Source organism: Salmo salar, chromosome 02 (genome assembly GCF_965601325.2).
Source record: "Salmo salar chromosome 02, fSalSal1, whole genome shotgun sequence".
NCBI lineage: Eukaryota > Metazoa > Chordata > Actinopteri > Salmoniformes > Salmonidae > Salmo > Salmo salar.
In genome coordinates, this window is record NC_138292.1 from 79,085,957 (window position 1) to 79,111,718 (window position 25,762).

The window sequence follows — 25,762 nt, forward strand, 5'->3', positions numbered from 1 at the left end:
GTGTTGGAGGTAGGACTGTATTGGAGGTAGGACTGTGTTGGAGGTAGGACTGTGTTGGAACACTCGCACACACTCGCACACACACACTCGCACGCACACACACCCGCACACAAACGCATGCACGCACGCACGCACGCACGCACGCACGCACACACACACACACACACACACACACACACACACACACACACACACACACACACACACACACACACACACACACACACACACACACACAGACACCCAGGCACACACAGACACCCAGGCACACAGAGACACAAACACGAAGCACAAGCTCTATATCTCTCTACAGCCCCCTCATGTGGTCATGTGTATGTACTTCACCCTGTCCCCTGACATATCCCATGTAACATCACATAGAATATTTAATGAATAAATGAAGACGTTATGTCATTGTTAAATTAGATATATTTATTTGTCCAGAGACTCAGAAGACAAGCTCTGCTTATGTTCATAGGTTACAGGTTAAATTCCGTCTGGGATCTCCAGTGTGGTGTAAAACTACCTGCCTGTGTTGTATGTGTTGTGGAACCCAGTCATACAGCAGAATGACCTTTAACCCCAGTGTGTCTGGGGTCATTTAGTAGAATGACTGTGGTCTCAGGTGGTCTGGCTCTGATTCAACCTTCAACCTGTGTTTGGGCTGGATTCTGATTGTTGACAATCACATTCTTTCAGTCACAGATAGGTATGCACATTCATTCAGTCACAGATAGGTATGCACATTCATTCAGTCACAGATAGGTATGCACATTCATTCAGTCTCAGATAGGTATGCACATTCATTCATTTCACAGTTCATAATAGCTGTACCATATACCCCAAAAATATTAGCTGCATGAATACAAAGAAACATGGTGTGTGTGTTTCATGTATTTTATTAATGTGTGTGTGTGTCCACAGGGAGAAATCCAACAGTTGTTGATCGTAGCCGACCCCAGAGCTGCAGAGACCTACTGTCAAGACTACATTCCCGACTGCCACGCCCCTTTACCCTACGACAGCCTATCACAAGAGACTGAGGAGGTGTGTTCCCTTTAGGCAGCCTATCAATAGACAGGGAGGTGATGATGAGAGTCCCATTAGACAGCCTATTATATGACAGAGTTAACTAGGTGACTAGCCAATGTTTAAATGTCTCATCTCTCTCTCTTCCTATCTTTATCTCTCTCTTTCCATTCATCGCAGTATCTTTCTCTTTCCCTTCCATCTCTATTGAGAGATTTAGTCAGACAGTGTTTGTTTGCCAGTCTTCCATGTTCCAGAGTTGTTAGCCAGTGTTCCATGTTCTGAATTTCCATGTGCTAAAGTTCTGTGTGGCAGTGTTCCGTGTCCCAGTGTTCCATGTGCTAGAGTTCTGTGTGGAAGTGTTCCGTGTGCTAAAGTTCTGTGTGGCAGTGTTCCGTGTGCTAAAGTTCCATGTGCTAGAGTTCTGTGTGGTGGTGTTCCATGTGCCAGTGTTCCGTGTGCCAGTGTTCCATGTGCTAGAGTTCTGTGTGGAAGTGTTCCGTGTGCTAGAGTTCTGTGTGGCGGTGTTCCATATGCCAGTGTTCCGTGTGCCAGTGTTCCATGTGCTAGAGTTCTGTGTAGCAGTGTTCCGTGTGCCAGTGTTCCATGTGCTAGAGTTCTGTGTGGCAGTGTTCCATGTGATAAAGTTCCGTGTGCCAGTGTTCCGTGTGCCAGTGTTCCATGTGCTAGAGTTCTGTGTGGCAGTGTTCCATGTGCCAGTGTTCCATGTGCTAGAGTTCCGTGTGCTAAAGTTCCAAGTGCAAGTGTTCCGTGTGCCAGTGTTCCATGTGCTAGAGTTCTGTGTGGCAGTGTTCCATGTGCCAGTGTTCCATGTGCTAGAGTTCTGTGTGGCAGTGTTCCATGTGCCAGTGTTCCATTTGCCAGTGTTCCGTGTGCCAGTGTTCCGTGTGCCAGTATTTCCATGTGCTAGAGTTCTGTGTGGAAGTGTTCCGTGTGCCAGTGTTCCATGTGCTAAAGTTCTGTGTGTCAGTGTCCCGTGTTTATTAAGTTCCGTGTGCCAGTGTTCCATGTGCTTGAGTTCTGTGTGGCAGTGTTCCGTGTGCCAGTATTTCCATGTGCTAGAGTTCTGTGTGGCAGTGTTCCGTGTGCCAGTGTTCCATGTCATAGAGTTCTGTGTGGCAGTGTTCCGTGTGCTAAAGTTCTGTGTGCCAGTTTTCCGTGTGCTAAAGTTCCGTGTGCCAGTGTTCCGTGTGCCAGTGTTCCATGTGCTAAAGTTCCGTGTGTCAGTGTCCCGTGTGCTAAAGTTCCATGTGCCAGTGTTCCATGTGCTAGAGTTCTGTGTGGCAGTGTTCCGTGTGCTAAAGTTCCGTGTGCAAGTGTTCCGTGTGCCAGTGTTCCATGTGCCAGTGTTCCATGTGCCTGTGTTCCGTGTGCTAAAGTTCCGTGTGACAGTGTTCCATGTGCCCACCTTTCTTCCTCTGTCCCCTGTTCGATTTAACTCCTGCCTCACTCCATGGCCTCTGAACACAGCTGTGTGTGTGTGTGTGGGTGTGTGTGTGTTTGTGTGTGTGTAGGAGACAAAGCCCGCCAGGAGAGTGAAGGTGGAGGAGTTTGATGAGTTTGACTACAGTGACCTTTACGACGACCTCTCTGTCTCCACGGTTACCGTGAGACCTAATGTCACAGAGTATGAGGTGAGAGGTGACCTCCACAGTACCTGACCAGACACAACACCTAGACTAACGTCAGAGAGTATGAGGTGGGAGGTGATCTCCACAGTACCTGACCAGACACAACACACGTAGACTAACGTCACAGAGTATGAGGTGAGAGGTGACCTCCACAGTACCTGACCAGACACAGAACGATGGATAAACAATGAAAAAATAAGTTGGGGGGGAAAAAAATAATGATCTGGACACCATGTCTAATGTTGCTCTCTCTGAGCATTCCATTTCAACCATCCATTCATTCTCTCAGTATTGGGACTGTTCTGTGGTTCTAATCAGAGAACTAGAATGTCATTGTGGTTCTGTGGTTCTATTCAGAGAACTAGAATGTCATTGTGGTTCTGTGCTTCTATTCAGAGAACTAAAATGTCATTGTGGTTCTGTGGTTCTAATCAGAACTAGAATGTCATTGTGGTTCTGTAGTTATAATCAGAGAACTAGAATGTCATTGTGGTTCTGTAGTTATAATCAGAGAACTATAATTCCATTGTGGTTCTGTGGTTCTAATCAGAGAACTAGAATGTCATTGTGGTTCTGTGGTTATAATCAGAGAACTAGAATTTCATTGTGGTTCTGTGGTTCCAATTCTAACCAGTATTCTAGTTCTAGTGGTTCAGCTCAAGATCACATTCTGAAATGTCTTCTTTATGCTACTATTGACTGTGGATATGATGATGACGGTTGTCCGTGTGTGTGTGTGTGTGTGTGTGTGTGTGTGTGTGTGTGTGTGTGTGTGTGTGTGTGTGTGTGTGTGTGTGTGTGTGTGTGTGTGTGTGTGTGTGTGTGTGTGACAGATTGTAGAGTACGAAGACTACGACAATGAAACAGATGAGTACGAGGTCAGAGAGTATGAATACGAGGAGGAATTTGAAGATCGATACGGATTGGCCGAGAGGGAGAGGGCAGAGACCTGGAACGGACAGGTACATTTCACAATGCAATGTCTGTCAGCAACTCAACACTAAACAACTACTGTTTTGTACTCTGACGAGAGATGTGTGTGGGTGCATGTGTGTGTGTGTTTGTTCCTCTCCACCAGGAAAGACTAGAGAAAGGAGAGAAAGGGGAACCATCCTACTTTGGAGCAGTAAGTACACACACACACGCACACACGTACACACACACGCACATGCACACACACACACACACACACACACACACACACACACACACACACACACACACACACACACACACACACACACACACCCCTGACACTTCAAAAACCCACTAGCAATAATTTCATGTTTTCTCTGGCATCTTGCAGAGCACCTTAATCACAGGCCCCGGGGGTCTTCCAGGACCAGAGGTGAGTCAGTGGTGTTATTTAGTGTATTCCTCCATACCAAGGGGGGGAAAGGTATGACCCCCGCCAGGCACTTCAATCCAGCCCGCCCAGGCACTTCAATCCGGCCCCCCAGGCACTTCAATCCGGCCCGCCGGGCACTTCAATCTGGCCCGTCTGGCACTTCAATCCGGCCCCCGGGCACTTCAACCGGCCCGCCGGGCACTTCAATCCGGTCCACGAGACAAAAAACAAAAGATGGTGTGCATGCGTCAGGCCCGCCACAGGTGTCGCTAGAGCGCGATGGGCCACGGAAATCTCGGGCCTGCCAAACCCTCTCCTAACCCGGGCAACACTAGACCAATTGTGCACCGCCTCATGTGTCTCCCAGTCATGGCCAGCTGTGACACAGCCTGGGATTGAGTGATGCCTCAAGCACTGCGATGCAGTGCATTAGACAGCTGCGCCACTCGGGAGGCCCGCACAAATGGATTTTAAACAACAATTGGTCCCCCCAAAAATTCTGCCCTCCATTGAATTTCAGAATCTCGATGTGGCCCTCGAGCCCCTGCTCTATACTATCTCAGTTATGTTTCATTAGTTCAGTTTCTCCACTACACCAGTCGTGTTTCATTAGTTCAGTTTCTCCACTACACCAGTTGTGTTTCATTAGTTCAGTTTCTATCTCCACTACACCAGTTGTGTTTCCTTAGTTCAGTTTCTTTCTCCACTACACCAGTTGTGTTTCATTAGTTCAGTTTCTCCACTACACCAGTTGTGTTTCATTAGTTCAGTTTCAGTGTTTCTTAATCCTGATCCTGGGGACGTAAAGGGGTGGACATTCATGTTTTTGCCAATAACACACCTGATTCCACTAACCAAAGGTTTGATGATGTGTTGGTTAGTGGAAACAGCTGTATAGGGATGGGGCAAAAACTAAAATATGCACCATTTTGGGCCCCCAGGACCAGGATTAAGAAACACTACACTGTACTGTATACTGTACTGTGTCCTCTCTCCAGGGAGAACCAGGACCCCAGGGGCCCACAGGACTGGTAGGACCTCAAGGAGACCTAGGAGAACTGGTGAGTTACAAACTAACATACACTCTCTCTCTGTCTCGAACACATATCAACACAAACACCTTCTGTCTCTCTCATGCATTTTCACCATCTATCTCTCAAAACACACACTTTCAGATGAACACATAAAACACACCATACATTGTATCAGTCTCTCTCTCTCTCTCTCTCTCTCTCTCTCTCTCTGCCCGGGACTACAATCATTTCAGGTTTTTCCAATTCAGGAAGTAAATGTCGTTCTTTATCATCATAATGATCTCCATCCTCCTTCTTCCCCTCCCTTCCTCAGGGTCCTCCAGGCCGGCCGGGTCTCAACGGGGCTGATGGGATACCAGGTCCTCCAGGGAACATCCTCATTGTTCCGGTAAGAACACACACAGTAACATTTTGGAATGTTCATTCGAATCGTTCAACTGAAATTGTTACTAATATGTTCACCGCAAACACAACCCTTGTTGAATACACACCTGGTTTCTAAATAAGACTGACAACTAGCAGCTATCAGGACCTCCAGGAGCCAGGTTAGTAGCCTGCAGTAACCTCTTCCTGCCATCAGGAGGACTACTGAGAACAATATTTATATACATATATATTTTATCCTTTATTTACCTAGGCAAGTCAGTTAAGAACAAATTCTATTTACAATGACAGCCTAGGAACAGTGGGTTAACTGCCTTGTTCAAGGGCAGAACGACTGATTGTTTACCTTGTCAGCTCGAGGAGTCGATCTAGCAACCTTGCAGTTACTGGCCCAACGCTCTAACCATCAGGCTACCTGTCTCTAACCACTAGCCTACCTGTCTCTAACCACTAGGTTACCTGTCTCTAGCCACTAGGCTACCTGTCTCTAACCACTAGGCTACCTGTCTCTAACCACTAGGCTACCTGTCTCTAACCACTAGGTTACCTGTCTCTAGCCACTAGGCTACCTGTCTCTAACCACTAGGCTACCTGTCTCTAACCACTAGGCTACCTGTCTCTAACCACTAGGCTACCTGTCTCTAACCACTAGGTTACCTGTCTCTAGCCACTAGGCTACCTGTCTCTAACCACTAGGCTACCTGTCTCTAACCACTAGACTACCTGCCTCTAACCACTAGGCTACCTGTCTCTAACCACTAGGCTACCTGTCTCTAACCACTAGACTACCTGTCTCTAACCACTAGGCTACCTGTCTCTAACCACTAGCCTACCTGTCTCTAACCACTAGGCTACCTGTCTCTAACCACTAGGCTACCTGTCTCTAACCACTAGCCTACCTGTCTCTAACAACTAGGCTACCTGTCTCTAACCACTAGACTACCTGTCTCTAACCACTAGGCTACCTGTCTCTAACCACTAGGCTACCTGCCTCTAACCACTAGGCTACCTGCCGCCCCATGTAAAAGTCTGCATTATGTCTTTAGTTCCAATGAGATGGAGACCCACTAACAGATGTGTGTCTGTATATGTACAGTGAGGGATAAAAAAGTATTTGATCCCTGCTGATTTTGTACGTTTGCCCACTGACAAAGAAATGATCAGTCTATAATTTTAATGGTAGGTTTATTTGAACAGTGAGAGACAGAATAACAACAAAAAAATCCAGAAAAGCGCATGTCAAAAATTAAAAAAAATGATTTGCATTTTAATGAGGGAAATAAGTATTTGACCCCTCTGCAAAACATGACTTAGTACTTGGTGGCAAAACCCTTGTTGGTAATCACAGAGGTCAGGCGTTTCTTGTAGTTGGCCACCAGGTTTGCACACATCTCAGGAGGGATTTGGTCCCACTCCTCTTTGCAGATCTTCTCCAAGTCATTAAGGTTTCGAGGCTGATGTTTGGCAACTCGAACCTTCAGCTCCCTCCACAGATTTTCTATGGGATTAAGGTCTGGAGACTGGCTAGGCCACTCCAGGACCTTAATGTGCTTCTTCTTGAGCCACTCCTTTGTTGTCTTTGCCCGTGTATTTTGGGTCATTGTCATGCTGGAATACTCATCCACGACTCATTTTCAATGCCCTGGCTGAGGGAAGGAGGTTCTCACCCAAGATTTGACGGTACATGGCCCCGTCCATCGTCCCTTTGATGCGGTGAAGTTGTCCTGTCCCCTTAGCAGAGAAACACCCCCAAAGCATAATGTTTCCACCTCCATGTTTGACGGTGGGGATGGTGTTCTTGGGGTCATAGGCAGCATTCCTCCTCCTCCAAACACGGCGAGTTGAGTTGATGCCAAAGAGCTCCATTTTGGTCTCATCTGACCACAACACTTTCACCCAGTTGTCCTCTGAATCATTCAGATGTTCATTGGCAAACTTCAGACGGGCATGTATATGTGCTTTCTTGAGCAGGGGGACCTTGCGGGTGCTGCAGGATTTCAGTCCTTCATGGCATAGTGTGTTACCAATTGTTTTCTTGGTAACTATGGTCCCAGCTGCCTTGAGATCATTGACAAGATCCTCCTGTGTAGTTCTGGGCTGATTCCTAACTGTTCTCATGATCATTGCAACTCCACGAGGTGAGATCTTGCATGGAGCCCCAGGCCGAGGGAGATTGACAGTTCTTTTGTGTTTCTTCCATTTGCGAATAATCGCACCAACTGTTGTCACCTTCTCACCAAGCTGCTTGGCGATGGTCTTGTAGCCCATTCCAGCCTTGTGTAGGTCTACAATCTTGTCCCTGACATCCATTGAGAGCTCTTTGGACTTGGCCATGGTGGAGAGTTTGGAATCTGATTGATTGCTTCTGTGGACAGGTGTCTTTTATACAAGTAACAAACTGAGATTAGGAGCACTCCCTTTAACCTCTTACATCTAGACGTTCCGCTAGCGGAACACCTGCTCCAATATCCAATGATAGGCGTGGTGCGAATTACAAATTCCTCAAAAATACAAAAACTTCAATTTTTCAAACATATGACTATTTCACAGCATTTTAAAGACAAGACTCTCCTTTATCTAACCAAACTGTCCGATTTCAAAATGGCTTTACAGCGAAAGCAAAACATTAGATTATGTCAGCAGAGTACCAAGCCAGAAATAATCAGACACCCATTTTTCAAGCTAGCATATAATGTCACAAAAACCCAGAAGACAGCTAAATGCAGCACTAACCTTTGATGATCTTCATCAGATGACACACCTAGGACATTATGTTATACAATACATGCATGTTTTGTTCAATCAAGTTCATATTTATATCAAAAAACAGCTTTTTACATTAGCATGTGACGTTCAGAACTAGCATACCCCCCGCAAACTTCCGGGGACTTTGCTAACAATTTACTAAATTACTCACGATAAACGTTCACAAAAAGCATAACAATTATTTTAAGAATTATAGATACAGAACTCCTCTATGCACTCGATATGTCCGATTTTAAAATAGCTTTTTGGTGAAAGCACATTTTGCAATATTCTAAGTACATAGCCCAGCCATCACGGGCTAGCTATTTAGACACCCGGCAAGTTTAGCCTTCACCAAAATCAGATTTACTATTATAAAAGTTTGATTACCTTTTGTTGTCTTCATCAGAATGCACTCCCAGGACTGCTACTTCAATAACAAATGTTGGTTTGGTCCAAAATAATCCATTGTTATATCCGAATAGCGGCGTTTTGTTCGTGCGTCCCAGACACTATCCAAAATGGTAAACCAGGGTCGTGCGCATGGCGCAATTCGTGACAAAAAAATTCTAAATATTCCATTACCGTACTTTGAAGCATGTCAACCGCTGTTTAAAATCAATTTTTATGCAATTTATCTCGTAAAAAAGCCATAATATTCCGACCGGGAATCTCCTTTTTGGCAAACAGAGGAAAAATCACAAAGACGGGGGCGGCCAGGGCACGTGCGTAAGCCCACAGTCCCTTGATCGGCCACTTGAGAAAGGCGATAATGTGTTTCAGCCTGGGGCTGGGATGACGACATTCAGGTTTTTCCCAGGCTCTGAGCGCCCATGGAAGACGTAGGAAGTGTCACGTTAGAGCAGAGATCCTTTGTAAAAGATAGAGATGGCAAAGAAGTTCAAGAAATGGTCAGACAGGCCACTTCCTGTAAAGGAATCTCTCAGGTTTTGACCTGCCATTTGAGTTCTGTTATACTCACAGACACCATTCAAAAAGTTTTAGAAACTTTGGAGTGTTTTCTATCCAAAGCCAATAATTATATGCATATTCTAGTTGCTGGGCAGGAGTAGTAACCAGATTAAATCGGGTACGTTTTTTATCCAGCCGTGAAAATACTGCCCCCTAGCCATAACAGGTTAACCTCTTGGGGCTAGGTGGGACGCTAGCGTGCCACCCGTGGTGCACTCCATCAACAGCAGGTGCATTTCAAGAGCGGCAAATTTGAATCCAAATAAATGTCAAAATTCAAATTTTTCAAAAATACAACTATTTTACACCATTTGAAAGATAAACATCTCCTTAATCTAACCACGTTTTACGATTTCAAAAAGGTTTTACGGCGAAAGCATAAATTTAGAGTATGTTAGGACAGTACATTTACAAGAGTTGTGTGTAATGTTTTGTCAAGTCAAAGACAGGGTCACCAAAACCATAAAACCAGCTAAAATGATGCACTAACCTTTTACAATCTCCATCAGATGACACTCCTAGGACATTATGTTAGACAATGCATGCATTTTTAGTTCTATCAAGTTCATATTTATATCCAAAAACAGCGTTTTACTATGGCATTGATGTTGAGGAAATCGTTTCCCTCCAATAACCGGCAGTCAAGTCAGCGTCACAAATTAAATAATTAAAATTAGAAAACATTGGTAAAATATTATATTGTCATTTAAAGAATTATAGATTTACATCTCTTGAACTCAATCAACTTGCCAGATTTAAAAATAACCTTACTGGGAAATCACACTTTGCAATAATCTGAGCACTGCGCCCAGAAAAATACGCGTTGCGATACAGACTAGACGTCATGTTGGGGAGATCTAAAATCGAAAATACTATGTAAATAATCCATTACCTTTGATTCTCTTCATCAGATGTCACTTCCAGGTATCACAGGTCCATAACGAATGTAGTTTTGTTCAAAAAAGCTCATCATTTATGTCCAAAAATCTCCGTCTCGTTAGCACATGATGTAAGCCAGCCGGACTTCTCGTCATGAACGAGGGGAAAAAATATATTTCCGTTCGTTCAAACATGTCAAACGTTGTATAGCATAAATCATTAGGGCCTTTTTTAACCAGAACATGAATAATATTCAAGGTGGACGAATGCATACTCTTTTATAACGTATTGGAACGAGGGTACCCAACATGAACTCGCGCGCCAGGTGTCTAATGGGACATCATCGTTCCATGGCTCTTGTTCGGTCAGATCTCCCTCCAGAAGACTCAAAACACTTTGTAAAGGCTGGTGACATCTAGTGGAAGCAATAGGAAGTGCCAAAATATTCCTAAACCCCTGTGTTTTTCAATGGGATAGGTTTAAAGTCAACACAACACATCAGGTATCCACTTCCTGTCAGAAAATGTCTCAGGGTTTTGCCTGCCAAATGAGTTCTGTTATACTCACAGACACCATTCAAACAGTTTTAGAAACTTTAGAGTGTTTTCTATCCATATATAATAAGTATATGCATATTCTAGTTACTGGGTAGGATTAGTAACCAGATTAAATCGGGTAAATTTTTTTTATCCAGACGTGCAAATGCTGCCCCCTAGACCCAACAGGTTAAGAGTGTGCTCTTAATCTCAGCTCGTTACCTGTATAAAAGACACCTGGGAGCCAGAAATCGTTCTGATTGAGAAGGGGTCAAATACTTATTTCCCTCATTAAAATGCAAATCAATTTATAACATTTTTGACATGCGTTTTTCTGGATTTTTTTGTTGTTATTCTGTCTCTCACTTTTCAAATAAACCTTCCATTAAAATTATAGACTGATCATTTCTTTGTCAGTTGGCAAACGTACAAATCAGCAGTGGATCAAATACTTTTTTCCCTCACTGTATGTATGTGTGTGTGTGTGTGTGTGCGTGCGTGCGTGCGTGTGTGCGTGTGTGTGTGCGTGTGTGTAGTTCCAGGCAGGTGGAGTCCAACTAACAGGACCAGTGATATCGGCCCAGGAGGCTCAAGCCCAGGCCATTCTACAACAGACCAAGGTAAAGGCAGCAACATCACCATAACATAACCATACTGTTACAACAGACCAAGGTAAAGACTGTAACATCACCATAACATAACCATACTGTTATAGCAGACCAAGGTAAAGACCGTAACATCACCGTAACATTACCATACTGTTACAACAGACCAAGGTAAAGACTGTAACATCACCGTAACATAACCATACTGTTACAACAGACCACAGTGATGACCATATATAACCATAACATAACCATACTGTTACAACAGACCAAGGTAAAGACTGTAACATCACCATTACATAAACGTACTGTTACAGCAGACCACAGTGATGACCATATCTGACCGTAATATAATCATAACATAACCATACTGTTACAGCAGACCAAGGTAAAGACTGTAACATCACCGTAACATAACCATACTGTTATAACAGACCACAGTGATGACCATATATAACCATAACATAACCATACTGTTACAACAGACCAAGGTAAAGACTGTAACATCACCATAACATTACCATACTGTTACAGCAGACCACAGTGATGACCATATCTGACCGTAATATAACCATAAAATAACCATACTGTTACAGCAGACCAAGGTAAAGACTGTAACATCACCGTAACATTACCATACTGTTACAGCAGACCACAGTGATGACCATATCTGACCGTAATATAACCATAAAATAACCATACTGTTACAGCAGACCAAGGTAAAGACAGCAACATCACCATAACATAACCATACTGTTACAACAGACCAAGGTAAAGACATCTACATCACAGTAACATAACCATACTGTTACAGCAGACCACAGTGATGACCATTTCTGACCGTAACATAACCATAACATAACCATACTGTTACAGCAGACCACAGTGATGACCGTAATATAACCATAACATAACCATACTGTTACAGCAGACCACAGTGATGACCATTTCTGACTGTAATATAACCATAACATAACCATACTGTTACAGCAGACCACAGTGATGACCGTAATATAACAATAACATTACCATACTGTTACAGCAGACCACAGTGATGACCATAATATAACCATAACATAACCATATTGTTACAGCAGACCACAGTGATGACCATAAATAACCATAACATAACCATACTGTTGCAGCAGACCACAGTGATGACCATATATAACCAAAACATAACCATACTGTTGCAGCAGACCACAGTGATGACCATAATATAACTATAACATAACCATACTGTTGCAGCAGACTACAGTGATGACCATATATAACCAAAACATAACCATACTGTTGCAGCAGACCACAGTGATGACCATATATAACCATAATATAACTGTCACGAGAATTTTCAATCCCAATGATAACAATCACTATAGCTTTGACCAATTCCCCCTAGGTTGTAAAGCTAGGGTTATTAAGAATTAGGCAAAAGACTCAGATTCTGCAAAAGGTTTGTTGTACTTTATTCATGAGAGCTCTCCCCTCATCCAAAATTTGAACAGTCTTTATAACCCCCTCTATGCACACACACACACACACACAGACACACACACACACACCACACACACACACACACACACACACACACACACACACCACACACACACACACACACACACACAGACAGACAGACAGACAGACAGACAGACAGACAGACAGACAGACAGGTTTGTCAATTTTCTACCAGCCTTGGCAGTTTCTCGCCATTCCTTTCCTCCCCAGATAAGAGGGACCTTCAAAGGAGCCTCATTCCTGTTGTCCTTTGCTCTCTCAACTCTCACACCACTACACAGCATCACAATGGTCTAGTCACATATTATGGAATTATGACTACTAACACATTTCATACAATTAGATGATTTCAGGGTGGAATCCTTTAGTCATTACTGAATAAGATGAAGATCCTCAGTCTTCAATAAAAAGAGCCAAGTTGAACAAGAACTTGTCAGACAGGTCACTTCCTGTATGGAATCTTCTCAGGTTTTTGCCTGCCATATGAGTTCTGTTATACTCACAGACACCATTCAAACAGTTTTAGGAACTTTAGGGTGTTTTCTATCCAAAGCCAATAATTATATGCATATTCTAGTTACTGGGCAGGAGTAGTAACCAGATTAAATCGGGTACGTTTTTTTATCCGGCCATGTAAATACTGCCCCCTATCCTCAACAGTTTAAGAATTTTCTCCTGTACTTCCAAACCTAAGTCAGTCACATTATCTACCAGACTTACATCCATTAAAATCTCCTAAATTCCTGGTGCCTTTCTTGTGTCTATAACACTGGTACTCACAAGTAGTTAAAGTGAACCGAGGTGGGTTGGCCGTGTACTCCACTCTGGCCAACCCAATCCCAGTACAGTTGTCTGCTTTCCTAGGAAATTGTTTAATAATCACCTTAACCTGTTAGGGCTAGGGGGCAGCATTTGCACGTCTGGATAAAAAAAATGTACCCGATTTAATCTGGTTACTAATCCTACCCAGTAACTAGAATATGCATATACTTATTATATATGGATAGAAAACACTCTAAAGTTTCTAAAACTGTTTGAATGGTGTCTGTGAGTATAACAGAACTCATTTGGCAGGCAAAACCCTGAGACATTTTCTGACAGGAAGTGGATACCTGATGTGTTGTATTGACTTTAAACCTATCCCATTGAAAAACACAGGGGTTTAGGAATATTTTGGCACTTCCTATTGCTTCCACTAGATGTCACCAGCCTTTACAAAGTGTTTTGAGTCTTCTGGAGGGAGATCTGACCGAACAAGAGCCATGGAATGATGATGTCCCATTAGACACCTGGCGCGCGAGTTCATGTTGGGTACCCTCGTTCCAATACGTTATAAAAGAGTATGCATTCGTCCACCTTGAATATTATTCATGTTCTGGTTAAAAAAGGCCCTAATGATTTATGCTATACAACATTTGACATGTTTGAACGAACGGAAATATATTTTTTCCCCTCGTTCATGACCAGAAGTCCGGCTGGCTTAGATCATGTGCGAACAAGACGGAGATTTTTGGACATAAATGATGAGCTTTTTTGAACAAAACTACATTCGTTATGGACCTGTGATACCTGGAAGTGACATCTGATGAAGAGAATCAAAGGTAATGGATTATTTACATAGTATTTTCGATTTTAGATCTCCCCAACATGACGTCTAGTCTGTATCGCAACGCGTATTTTTCTGGGCGCAGTGCTCAGATTATTGCAAAGTGTGATTTCCCAGTAAGGTTATTTTTAAATCTGGCAAGTTGATTGCGTTCAAGAGATGTAAATCTATAATTCTTTAAATGACAATATAATATTTTACCAATGTTTTCTAATTTTAATTATTTAATTTGTGAAGCTGACTTGACTGCCGGTTATTGGAGGGAAACGATTTCCTCAACATCAATGCCATAGTAAAACGCTGTTTTTGGATATAAATATGAACTTGATAGAACTAAAAATGCATGCATTGTCTAACATAATGTCCTAGGAGTGTCATCTGATGGAGATTGTAAAAGGTTAGTGCATCATTTTAGCTGGTTTTATGGTTTTGGTGACCCTGTCTTTGACTTGACAAAACATTACACACAACTCTTGTAAATGTACTGTCCTAACATACTCTAAATTTATGCTTTCGCCGTAAAACCTTTTTGAAATCGTAAAACGTGGTTAGATTAAGGAGATGTTTATCTTTCAAATGGTGTAAAATAGTTGTATTTTTGAAAAATTTGAATTTTGACATTTATTTGGATTCAAATTTGCCACTCTTGAAATGCACCTGCTGTTGATGGAGTGCACCACGGGTGGCACGCTAGCGTCCCACCTAGCCCATAGAGGTTAAATCCTACATCTTGACCTTCTTTGAGTGACTTACTCCTATTCTGTAAGTCACTCATCCTTGATGGTCAGTATTTTATATTGTTTGTCTTTTACTTCTTATCAATGATAACGGCATCATATAATTAGTACCGGAAGGTGTTGGATCTGAATGTATCAGAAAGATTACCAAGACTATGATGCAGCTCAGAGTCCCTAATATTCACAAAAACCGCCAACCCTCTCCTGCCCTTAGTCGGTCTGCTAGGTACCACCCCATACTCACACTTCTAGGAGTACCCACAGTGAGGAACGGTCAGGATAGGGAATCTTCGTTAAGGAGGTAACCCCCGAACCCTGTTGGTACTCGGTTCTTCTTCTAACTCTGTGGGTGATCAGCAGTGCTTGTATGTGTTCCTACCTCTTTGCAGTGAGTAACGTGGACCCAAGTGGCTCTCTCAGATATTCTAACGGCAAAGGCGGTGGTTAACAGAACCTGGTATGGGCCTTCCCAATGGGGCTGCTTCCAGTCTTTTCTCCTCAGGGACTGGATCCACACCCAGTCTCCTGGTTGGATTGAGTGAATCACCTTCTCCTGTAATTCACCTGTTGGACACAAAATCTTGGACATACGGGCTGGGTTAACAAACAGTCTTCTCATGTGTTCTGCTAGTATATCTTCAACTTCTGTGTCTACCTGTTCTGGTCTCCCTAACTCTGGCATTCTATATGGTCTACCTGATTATCTAAAATGTAATCCATTATTTAAAGAAATAGATCCTAGTAAACCAACTCTAGGGATAATATCTGGACCTAATATTTTAGCTACCATAATCATGTCCGCCAAGTAAGTTGGGAACTCTTCTACCCATTTAATATACTTATCTATTATTGTTAAACACCACTTCTTTCCCTCACTTCGGGATAGTTCAATGAAATCCATTTCCAGTTGTTGGAATGGATATTCAATTTTTTTAACTAAGTCTTTCCTAATCTGCAGTGTTTCCTAACCTGCTCTAACACCTGCTCTACCACCTGCTCTACATCCTCCCTGTTGACACATGGCTCTGCCCATGTGTCAATATTGCTGCATATCTAAACAGTGTCTTTAGTAAGATTAGTAAATGATCCTTATGTCAGACATTATCTTGTAGGATTGACCCTTTCTTTTTCCACATGTCCAAATCTTTCTGGGGTGTTCGTTCTTGGCTATCTTGTAACAATTCTCTGTCAATTGTCTTATCTTCTTTAATGCAACCGCTGTGTCAGATTTCCAAAAAGCTTTACGGCGAAAGCAAATTTAGCAATAATATGAGTATGGCGCTCAGTCACAAAACCAAACCTGCCATTTTGTGGAGTCAACAAAACTCAGAAATAGCATTATACATATTCACTTACCTTTGATGATCTTCATCGGAATGCACTCCCAGGAATCCCAGTTCCACAATAAATGTTCATTTGTTTCAATAAACTCCGTCCTTTATGTCCAAATACCTCCATTTTGTTCGCGCGTTCAGTCGAGTAATCCAAATCCACTGTGCTCGCGCAGTGAGTTCAGACGAAAAGTCAAAAAAGTTATATTACAGTTCGTAGAGACATGTCAAATGATGTATAGCATCAACTTTAGGATGTTTTTATCATAAATCTTCCATAATATTCCAACTGGATGATTCCTTTTTCTTCAAAAAATAAAAGGAACACAGCTAACTCTCATGTGAGTGCATGCCACTGAGCTCATGCCATTTTCTCAGTCATCTGACTCCATATGCTCTTATCCTCTGCCCATTCACAGTAGAAGCCTGAAACAACGTTCTAAAGACTGTTGACATCTATTGGAAGCCTTAGGAAGTGCAAAATGACCCCACAGACACTGTATATTGGATAGGGAATCACTTGAAAAACTACAAACCTCAGATTTCCACACTTCCTGGTTGGATTTTTTCTCAGGTTTTTGCCTGCCATATGAGTTCTGTTATACTCACAGACATAATTCAAACAGTTTTAGAAACTTCAGAGTGTTTTCTATCCAACTCTACTAATAATATGCATATCTTAGCTTATGGGACTGAGTAGCAGGCAGTTTACTCTGGGCACCTTCATTCGGACGTTAAAATACTGCCCCCTACCCAAGAGAGGTTAATCTACAGATATCTGATCCGCCCGTGCACGGTTTTCGGCGCTCCCATGGGACGACAGAAACAGGTATTGAGATCCGGCTCGAAGGACCAAGTTGTCATGAGAATTTTCAATCCCTATTATGATAACAATCACTATAGCTTTGACCAATTCCCCCTAGGTTGTAAAGCTAGGGTTAATAAGAATTAGGCAAAGACTCAGATTCTGCAAAAGGTTCGTTGTAGTTTATTCTTGAGAGCTCTACCCTCAACCAACATTTTCGACAGTCTTTATAACCCCCTCTACGCACACACACACACACACACACCACACACACACACACACACACACACACACACACACACACACACACACACACACACACACACACACAAAAACACACAGGTTTATCACTTTTCTACCAGCCTTGGCAGTTTCTCGCTGTTCCTTTCCTCCCCAGATAAGAGGGACCTTCAAAGGAGCCTCTTTCCTGCTGTCCTTTGTTCTCTCAACTCTCACACCACTACACAGCAACACAATGGTCTAGTCACACATATTATGGAATTATGACTACTAACACATTTCATACAAGTATATGATTTCAGGGTGGAATCCTTTAGTCATTACTTTAAACATATAAATTCCCTTATCAATAACCATACTGTTACAGCAGACCACAGTGATGACCATATGTGACATGAATGTGACCACTGGTACTGTTATACTGTAGGGAACAACCAATGTGTTAGACTTCACTACCTTTGAGGAGATCCCAGCCTCCCGGCTTGAGGCAGTTCACAGTTCTCTAACATCTCTCTGTCTCTATCTCTGTCTCTGTCTCTGTCTCTGTCTCTGTCTCTGTCTCTGCCTTTGTCTCTCTCTCTCTCTCTCTGTCTCTGTCTCTGTCTCTGCCTTTGTCTCTCTCTCTCTCTCTCTCTCTCTCTCTCTCTCTCTCTCTCTCTCTCTCTCTCTCTCTCTCTCTCTCTCCTCTCTCTCTCTCTCTCTCTCTCTCTCTCTCTCTCTCTCTCTCTCTCTCTCTCCCCAGTTGTCTATGAAGGGACCACCTGGACCATTAGGCCTTATGGGACGTCCTGGACCGCTGGTGAGGATACATGTCCATACCCAGCTGGTGTTAGCATGGTGGCTAACTGTAACATGTTTTCCTATGAGAAATGCTAACAGTCCACTGTCTTCTAAGAGTTTCTGTTTAGCCTTAATCAAGGTTCTGGTGAAGTAAGGTTGGAGAAAAGCTTGCAAGAGTTCCTGATTTAACCTCTGACCTCTCTGTTTCCAGGGTAACCCGGGTCCTTCGGGGCTGAAGGGAGTAGCCGGGGAGATGGGACCAGCGGTAAGTCATAATGCCATGACTACACATGGCATGTCTGATTAGAGTCATGACAACACACAGCTACCTATCTGATTGGATAACATCTTATGATCAATTCATATATCCCTTGTCTCACTATCTCTCGCTCCCCCCTCTCTCTCTCTCTCCCTCTCTCTCCCTCTCTCTCTCTCTCTCTCTCCCCCCACAGGGTCCTAGAGGTATTATGGGCCAAGCAGGGATGAATGGAAAGTCAGGGAAGAGGGTGAGACTCTGTCTGTCTAACGAGACTGTTCAGTGTACAGATTGACATTTCAAATACTATTTCAGTACGTCACATTCGTATGCAAACAACACCATAACGTGTGTGTGTGTGTTCCAGGGTCGAGCTGGGACGGATGGGAACAGGGGTGCTCCGGGTGAGACCGGTGGAAAGGTGAGAGAGGATAGTACTAGAACAACTCTGATTGGCTCACTGTATGTTATTCTCCATGCTGACTGTACAGTATGTATATAAACCCTATCCATCTCTTATTCTCTATGCTGACTGTACAGTATGTATATAAACCCTATCCATCTCTTATTCTCTATGCTGACTGTACAGTATGTATATAAACCCTATCAAGCTCTCCTTCAAACGCACTAACTTCTGCAACTGGTCCTATGAACGGGATAGTCTGAGGGAATAACCCCCCTTTCTCTATTTCTCTCTGTTCTCTTTCTCTGTTCTCTCTCTCTCTCTGTTCTCTCTCTCTCTCAGGGTGACAGGGGTTTTGATGGCTTGCCAGGTCTTCCAGGATACAAGGGACACAGGGTGAGTAACTGTTTGTTTCAACTTTCTATCTTTGATAACGTGACTGTCATGATTATTCTCTTAACCTGTCTTGTGTATGTAATGTCTTCTCTCTCTCTCTCGCTCTCTCTCTCTCTCTCTCTCTCTCTCTCTCTCTCTCTCTGTTTCTCAGGGGGAGATAGGAAAACCAGGCCCCCACGGTACTGTTGGGGTGTCAGGAGAGAGGGTAAGACGTTTGTGTGTGTATGTGTTTTACATTATAACGTGTGTGTGTGTTGAATGTGTGTATTTATTGTATGTGTATTTTAGGGTTCAGAAGGACAACCAGGACCAAGAGGACAGCCAGGTGATGCTGTGAGTGTTTACGCACGCTCACAGACACACACACACACACACGCACGCACGCTCGCACACACTGGAAATTGACTATTGATTGGTTATTATTGATTGCTGTGTGATCGTAAAACCTTTGATATTTGACCTCCAGGGTTCCAGAGGGTTAAACGGACCCAGAGGTCACACTGGCCCTACAGGTCAGCCTGTGAGTACCTTTCACCTTTGACCTTATCTCTGACCATAACCATTCTGACCCTAACTCCAGCATTTCCCCCTCCTCCTAGTCCTCATCCAAGCCTGAGAAAATAGATATCATCCCAAATGGCACCCTATTCCTTATTTGGTGCCTTCTGGACCCTGGTGAAAATGAATGCACTCTATAGGGAATAAGTACTCGTTTGGGACGCAGGAAAATACTTCATCCTTACTATACTGTAGACCGACAGACTTTATCCTTACTATAATGTAGACCTACAGACTTCATCCTTACTATACTGTAGACCTACAGACTTCATCCTTACTATATTGTATACCTAAAGACCTCATCCTTACTATACTGTAGACCTAAAGACCTCATCCTTACTATACTGTAGACCTAAAGATTTCATCCTTACTACACTGTAAACCTGAAGACTTCATCCTTACTATACTGTAGACCTAAAGACTTCATCCTTACTATATTGTAGACCTAAAGATTTCATCCTTACTATACTGTACACCTACAGACTTCATCCTTACTATACTGTAGACCTGAAGACCTCATCCATACTCTACTGTAGACCTGAAGACTTCATCCTTACTATACTGTAGACCTAAAGAATACATTCTTACTACACTGTAGACCTAAAGACCTCATCCTAACTATACTGTAGACATACAGACTTCATCCTTAACCTCTCTAGGGTAGGTGGAACCAAATCGTCCCACCTACGCAACAGCCAGTCTAATCCCGTGGCGCGATATTCAAATACCTTAAAAATGCTATTACTTCAATTTCTCAAACATATAACTATTTTACACCATTTTAAAGACAAGACTCTCCTTTATCTAACCACACTGTCCGATTTCAAAAAGGCTTTACAACGAAAGCAAAACATTAGATTATGTCAGCAGAGTACCCAGCCAGAAATAATCAGATACCCATTTTTCAAGCTAGCATATAATGTCACATAAACCCAAACCACAGCTAAATGCAGCACTAACCTTTGATGATCTTCATCAGATGACAACCCTAGGACATTATGTTATACAATACATGCATGTTTTGTTCAATCAAGTTCATATTTATATCAAAAAACAGCTTTTTACATTAGCATGTGACGTTCAGAACTAGCATACCCCCCGCAAACTTCCGGGGAATTTACTAACAATTTACTAAATGACTCACGATAAACGTTCACAAAAAGCATAACAATTATTTTAAGAATTATAGATACAGAACTCCTCTATGCACTCGATATGTCCGATTTTAAAATAGCTTTTTGGTGAAAGCACATTTTGCAATATTCTAAGTACATAGCCCAGCCATCACGGGCTAGCTATTTAGACACCCAGCAAGTTTAGCCTTCACCAAAATCAGATTTACTACAACAAAAATGTTATTACCTTTGCTGTTCTTCTTCAGAATGCACTCCCAGGACTTCTACTTCAATAACAAATGTTGGTTTGCTCCCAAATAATCCATCGTTATATCCAAACAGCAGCGTTTTGTTCGTGCGTTCTAGACACTATCCGAAATGGTAAATCAGGGTTACGAGCATGGCGCATTTCGTGACAAAAAAATTCTAAATATTCCATTACCGTACTTTGAAGCATGTCAACCGCTGTTTAAAATCAATTTTTATGCAATTTATCTCGTAAAAAAGCGATAATATTCCGACCGGGAGTCTGCGTTTCGGTAAATAGAGGGAAAAAAAGAAAGACGGGGGCGACCAGTGCAGGCGCCTAAGCCCACTGTCCCCTGATCGGCCACTTGACAAAGGCGATAATGTGTTTCAGCCTGGGGCTGGAATGACAACATTCAGCTTTTTCCCGGGCTCTGAGAGCCTATGGGAGCCGTGGGAAGTGTCACGTTACCGCAGAGATCCTTTGTTTTGGAAAGAGATGTCAAAGAAAGCCAATAAATTGTCAGACAGGCCACTTCCTGTAAAGGAATCTCTCAGGTTTTTGCCTGCCATATGAGTTCTGTTATACTCACAGACACCATTCAAACAGTTTTAGAAACTTTAGGGTGTTTTCTATCCATATCTAATAAGTATATGCATATTCTAGTTTCTGGGTAGGAGTAGTAACCAGATTAAATCGGGTACGTTTTTTATCCGGCGGTGTAAATACTGCCCCCTAGCCCTAAGAGTTAATATACTGTAGACCTAAAGACTTCATCCTTACTACACTGTAGTCCTAAAGACCTCATCCTTACTATACTGTAGACATACAGACTTCATCCTTACTATACTGTAGACCTACAGACTTCATCCTTACTATACTGTAGACCTACAGACTTCATCCTTACTATACTGTAGACCTAAAGGCTTTGTAGCTGTAGCTCCAATACTCATTAAAACATGAACCCTGACCTCCACTCCAACCTGTCTCCACTTGCTGCTAACAAACTATTATGGTAATGATACATATGTTAACATTACATCACATGAAATATGTTAACATCTTATCAGATTAGAAGACATTAGGTATGCTTCTGTCTGTCTGCCAATATAACACCTTTCAACATGTTGTCTGTGACCTGCGGGTGTTACATGTTGGTTACACCTGTTCTCCCACACCACACACACACACACACACACACACACACACACACACACACACACACACACACACACACACACACACACACACACACACACACACACACACACACACACACACACACACACACACACACACACACCTAGCAGAACAACTTCAATGCCTGAAGGCCTCACAGCTTGGTCTGATACCTGGATGTTTACTGCAACTATAAAGCTGTTGTTTCCTGGTGGAAGGAAGCCCTGCCAGCTCCCTCAGTTAGCTACAGCCTCACAGCTTGATCTGATACCTGGACGTTTACTGCATCTATAAAGCTGTTGTTTCCTGGTGGAAGGAAGCCCTGCCAGCTCCCTCAGTTAGCTACAGCCTCACAGCTTGGTCTGATATCTGGATGTTTACTGCATCTATAAAGCTGTTGTTTCCTGGTGGAAGGAAGCCCTGCCAGCTCCCTCAGTTAGCTACAACCTCACAGCTTGGTCTGATACCTGGATGTTTACTGCATCTATAAAGCTGTTGTTTCCTGGTGGAAGGAAGCCCTGCCAGCTCCCTCAGTTAGCTACAACCTCACAGCTTGGTCTGATATCTGGATGTTTACTGCATCTATAAAGCTGTTGTTTCCTGGTGGAAGGAAGCCCTGCCAGCTCCCTCAGTTAGCTACAACCTCACAGCTTGGTCTGATACCTGCATGTTTACTGCATCTATAAAGCTGTTGTTTCCTGGTGGAAGGAAGCCCTGCCAGCTCCCTCAGTTAGCTATAACCTCACAGCTTGATCTGATACCTGGACGTTTACTGCATCTATAAAGCTGTTGTTTCCTGGTGGAAGGAAGCCCTGCCAGCTCCCTCAGTTAGCTACAACCTCACAGCTTGATCTGATACCTGGACGTTTACTGCATCTATAAAGCTGTTGTTTCCTGGTGGAAGGAAGCCCTGCCAGCTCCCTCAGTTAGCTACAGCCTCACAGCTTGGTCTATTACCTGGATGTTTACTGGACAGACAGCACTAATGACAATCTAGACTCAGGTTAGTATCTCTTCTTCAAAATGATTTGGTCCTCTTTCCCCTGTTTCCCCTTTCCGCTCCTCTCCTTTTGCTCCTCTTCTCTTTCCCCCCTCCCCAATCTCCCCTCTTCCCCCCTCTCTGGCCTGTCTCCCCCTCTTCAGGGTATCCGAGGAGTGGATGGAATCCAAGGTTCTAAGGGAAACTTGGTGAGTATGATGACTGAGACGTTCTAGAACCCTAACTGTTCACTCTAGAACCCTGTGTTTACATCAACTGGAAGAGTGGTGTCAATGATGTCATTTCCTCTGTCTACAGGGACCTCCGGGGGAGATGGGAGCATCCGGGCAGCAAGGAAACCCTGGGTTGCAGGTACACACACACACACAAACACACACACTAGTGTGTGTGCGGGTAGACTCATAACCGACAGTCCACCGCGGTTATGTCCCCCGCGGTTATATCCGTGAGGCGGGCGGGTTTAGCTTCATGGAACATTGTGTGTATGAAGAGCGGGTGGGTGGTGGGCAGGTTGAATAAAGAGAAAACAAGTCATATCTATAGGCTCCAGTGAGTGTTTTTCTGTCATTATTTCTATCTGTTAGTGCGGAGTCTCAGACTCAGCTATAGGGCCCATCTGTAACGCCCCAGATACACACCACTGAGACAGAAAGGACCACGACGGAGTTGAATTCAACAAGAGAAAAGCTGTGACGTGGATAGTTGAAAATAAATATAACAGAGGACCAGAACAGTAGTGTAATGTTTGGGGAAGATTTGGTGAAGTGGTTAAAAGAGGATGATGGCGCGTCAAGGGAGCTGTACTGTTCAGATGGGTTAGATGGAATAGTATCTGGACACCGACTGTAGGTCTATTTCCTCTCACATAGTCTAATATAATATTAACTGTAGGTTTATAACCTCTCACATAGTCTAATATAATATGAACAGTAGGTTTATAATCTATCACATACTCTATAACCTCTCACATAGTCTATAACCTCTCACATAGTCTAATATTATATTAACTGTAGGTTTATAACCTCTCACATAGTCTAATATCATATTAACTGTAGGTTTATAACCTCTCACATAGTCTAATATCATATTATCTGTAGGTTTATAACCTCTCACATAGTCTATAACCTCTCACATAGTCTAATATCATATTAACTGTAGGTTTATAACCTCTCACATAGCCTAATACAATATGAACTCCTACGGAATTAAGCATTTCTTGCAGTAAAATGAATCACCAAATGTACATTTTGACTTGGAAACAGGAGTGGAGAAATATTATTTATTTATTTCGGCATCTTGAGAGAGTGAATGAGCAGTTAAGGTGGCAGTGCTATCTTTATAAGCATCATAAAAAAGGATCGTTTTTCAACCACATAAAATATGCATCCAACCCAAACTACAATCTTATCAAAAACATGTTAGGTCTTTTTAACAGCTTTTCATTTTCTTAAAACCCGTTAAACTGATTTCATTTGGAAATTTTGCGCAGAAATTCTTTCCCGTTTTGTTTAAAGTTATCACATTTTCTCCCGGTCCCTAAATGTCTTTGCTGCGCGAGAGAAGCAGAGATGAAATAGGAAAGAGATAACAAACTTTACCGATGTTAACTAGATTGAAACATTCATTCTATTGATTAATGACATGGTGAGCAAGGGTTTATTAGTCTTCTAGGACAGGCACATTAACCTGTGGTGAGTTATTCACAATTTTTGATGAACAAATACGTTTTTTTCTGTAAGATGTTAAATAAAGAGAAAAATTATTGATTATTATTTTTTTATTTTATTATTATATATTTTTATTTGTGCCCTGGTCCTATAAGAGCTCTTTGTCACTTCCCACAAGCCGGGTTGTGACAAAAACTCACACTCATTCTTATGTTTAATAAATGTATCGTATAGTGTGTGTGGCAGGCTTACAATGATGCTAAAAAACTACATTTGAGAGTGCGCTGACCCTGGTGCTAGAGGGGGTACGCAGCTGGAGGTTGAATGTTTGAAGGGGTATGGGACTATATAAAGTTTTGGAGGGGGTACAGCTGGAGGTTTGAATGTTTGAAGGGGTACGGGACTATATACAGTTTTAGTGGGGGTACAGCTGGAGGTTGAATGTTTGAAGGGCAACGGGACTATAAAAAGTTTGGGAACCACTGCTCTAGGACAACAAGTAATGACAGAAGAGAAGCTGCATGTATCTAAGTATAGACCCAAGTTGACTAACAAATAGCCAAAAAGTTGTAAATGATAAGCAGAAAAATAAGCCTGTCTAAAAAGGTCTGTCAACATTTTTTGACGCCATCTCTGACTGTACAGTGCATTTTCTATATTAGCAGGTTAGGGTCAGGTTCGCTTTATCACATGTAGTCAGGCTGTGGAGAATGGGTAATTAGCGGGCGGGGTGAACAAACAGC

At 42.7% G+C, this 25,762-nt stretch overlaps 1 protein-coding gene across 1 annotated transcript in view; it reads left to right on the plus strand.

Moving 5' to 3' along the window:
- The window catches only part of LOC106593482 (uncharacterized), an 86,297-nt gene that overhangs the window by 21,446 nt on the left and 39,089 nt on the right, over positions 1-25,762 (plus strand). Inside the window, exons 5-22 of the mRNA XM_082967396.1 lie at positions 925-1,047; positions 2,565-2,684; positions 3,515-3,643; positions 3,760-3,807; positions 3,988-4,029; positions 5,028-5,090; positions 5,377-5,451; positions 11,116-11,199; positions 18,161-18,217; positions 18,410-18,463; positions 18,651-18,704; positions 18,822-18,875; positions 19,200-19,253; positions 19,405-19,458; positions 19,542-19,586; positions 19,720-19,773; positions 23,496-23,540; positions 23,650-23,703. Coding sequence (XP_082823522.1) covers positions 925-1,047; positions 2,565-2,684; positions 3,515-3,643; positions 3,760-3,807; positions 3,988-4,029; positions 5,028-5,090; positions 5,377-5,451; positions 11,116-11,199; positions 18,161-18,217; positions 18,410-18,463; positions 18,651-18,704; positions 18,822-18,875; positions 19,200-19,253; positions 19,405-19,458; positions 19,542-19,586; positions 19,720-19,773; positions 23,496-23,540; positions 23,650-23,703 — 1,209 coding nt within the window. The remainder of the gene's footprint in view (positions 1-924; positions 1,048-2,564; positions 2,685-3,514; positions 3,644-3,759; positions 3,808-3,987; positions 4,030-5,027; positions 5,091-5,376; positions 5,452-11,115; positions 11,200-18,160; positions 18,218-18,409; positions 18,464-18,650; positions 18,705-18,821; positions 18,876-19,199; positions 19,254-19,404; positions 19,459-19,541; positions 19,587-19,719; positions 19,774-23,495; positions 23,541-23,649; positions 23,704-25,762) is intronic.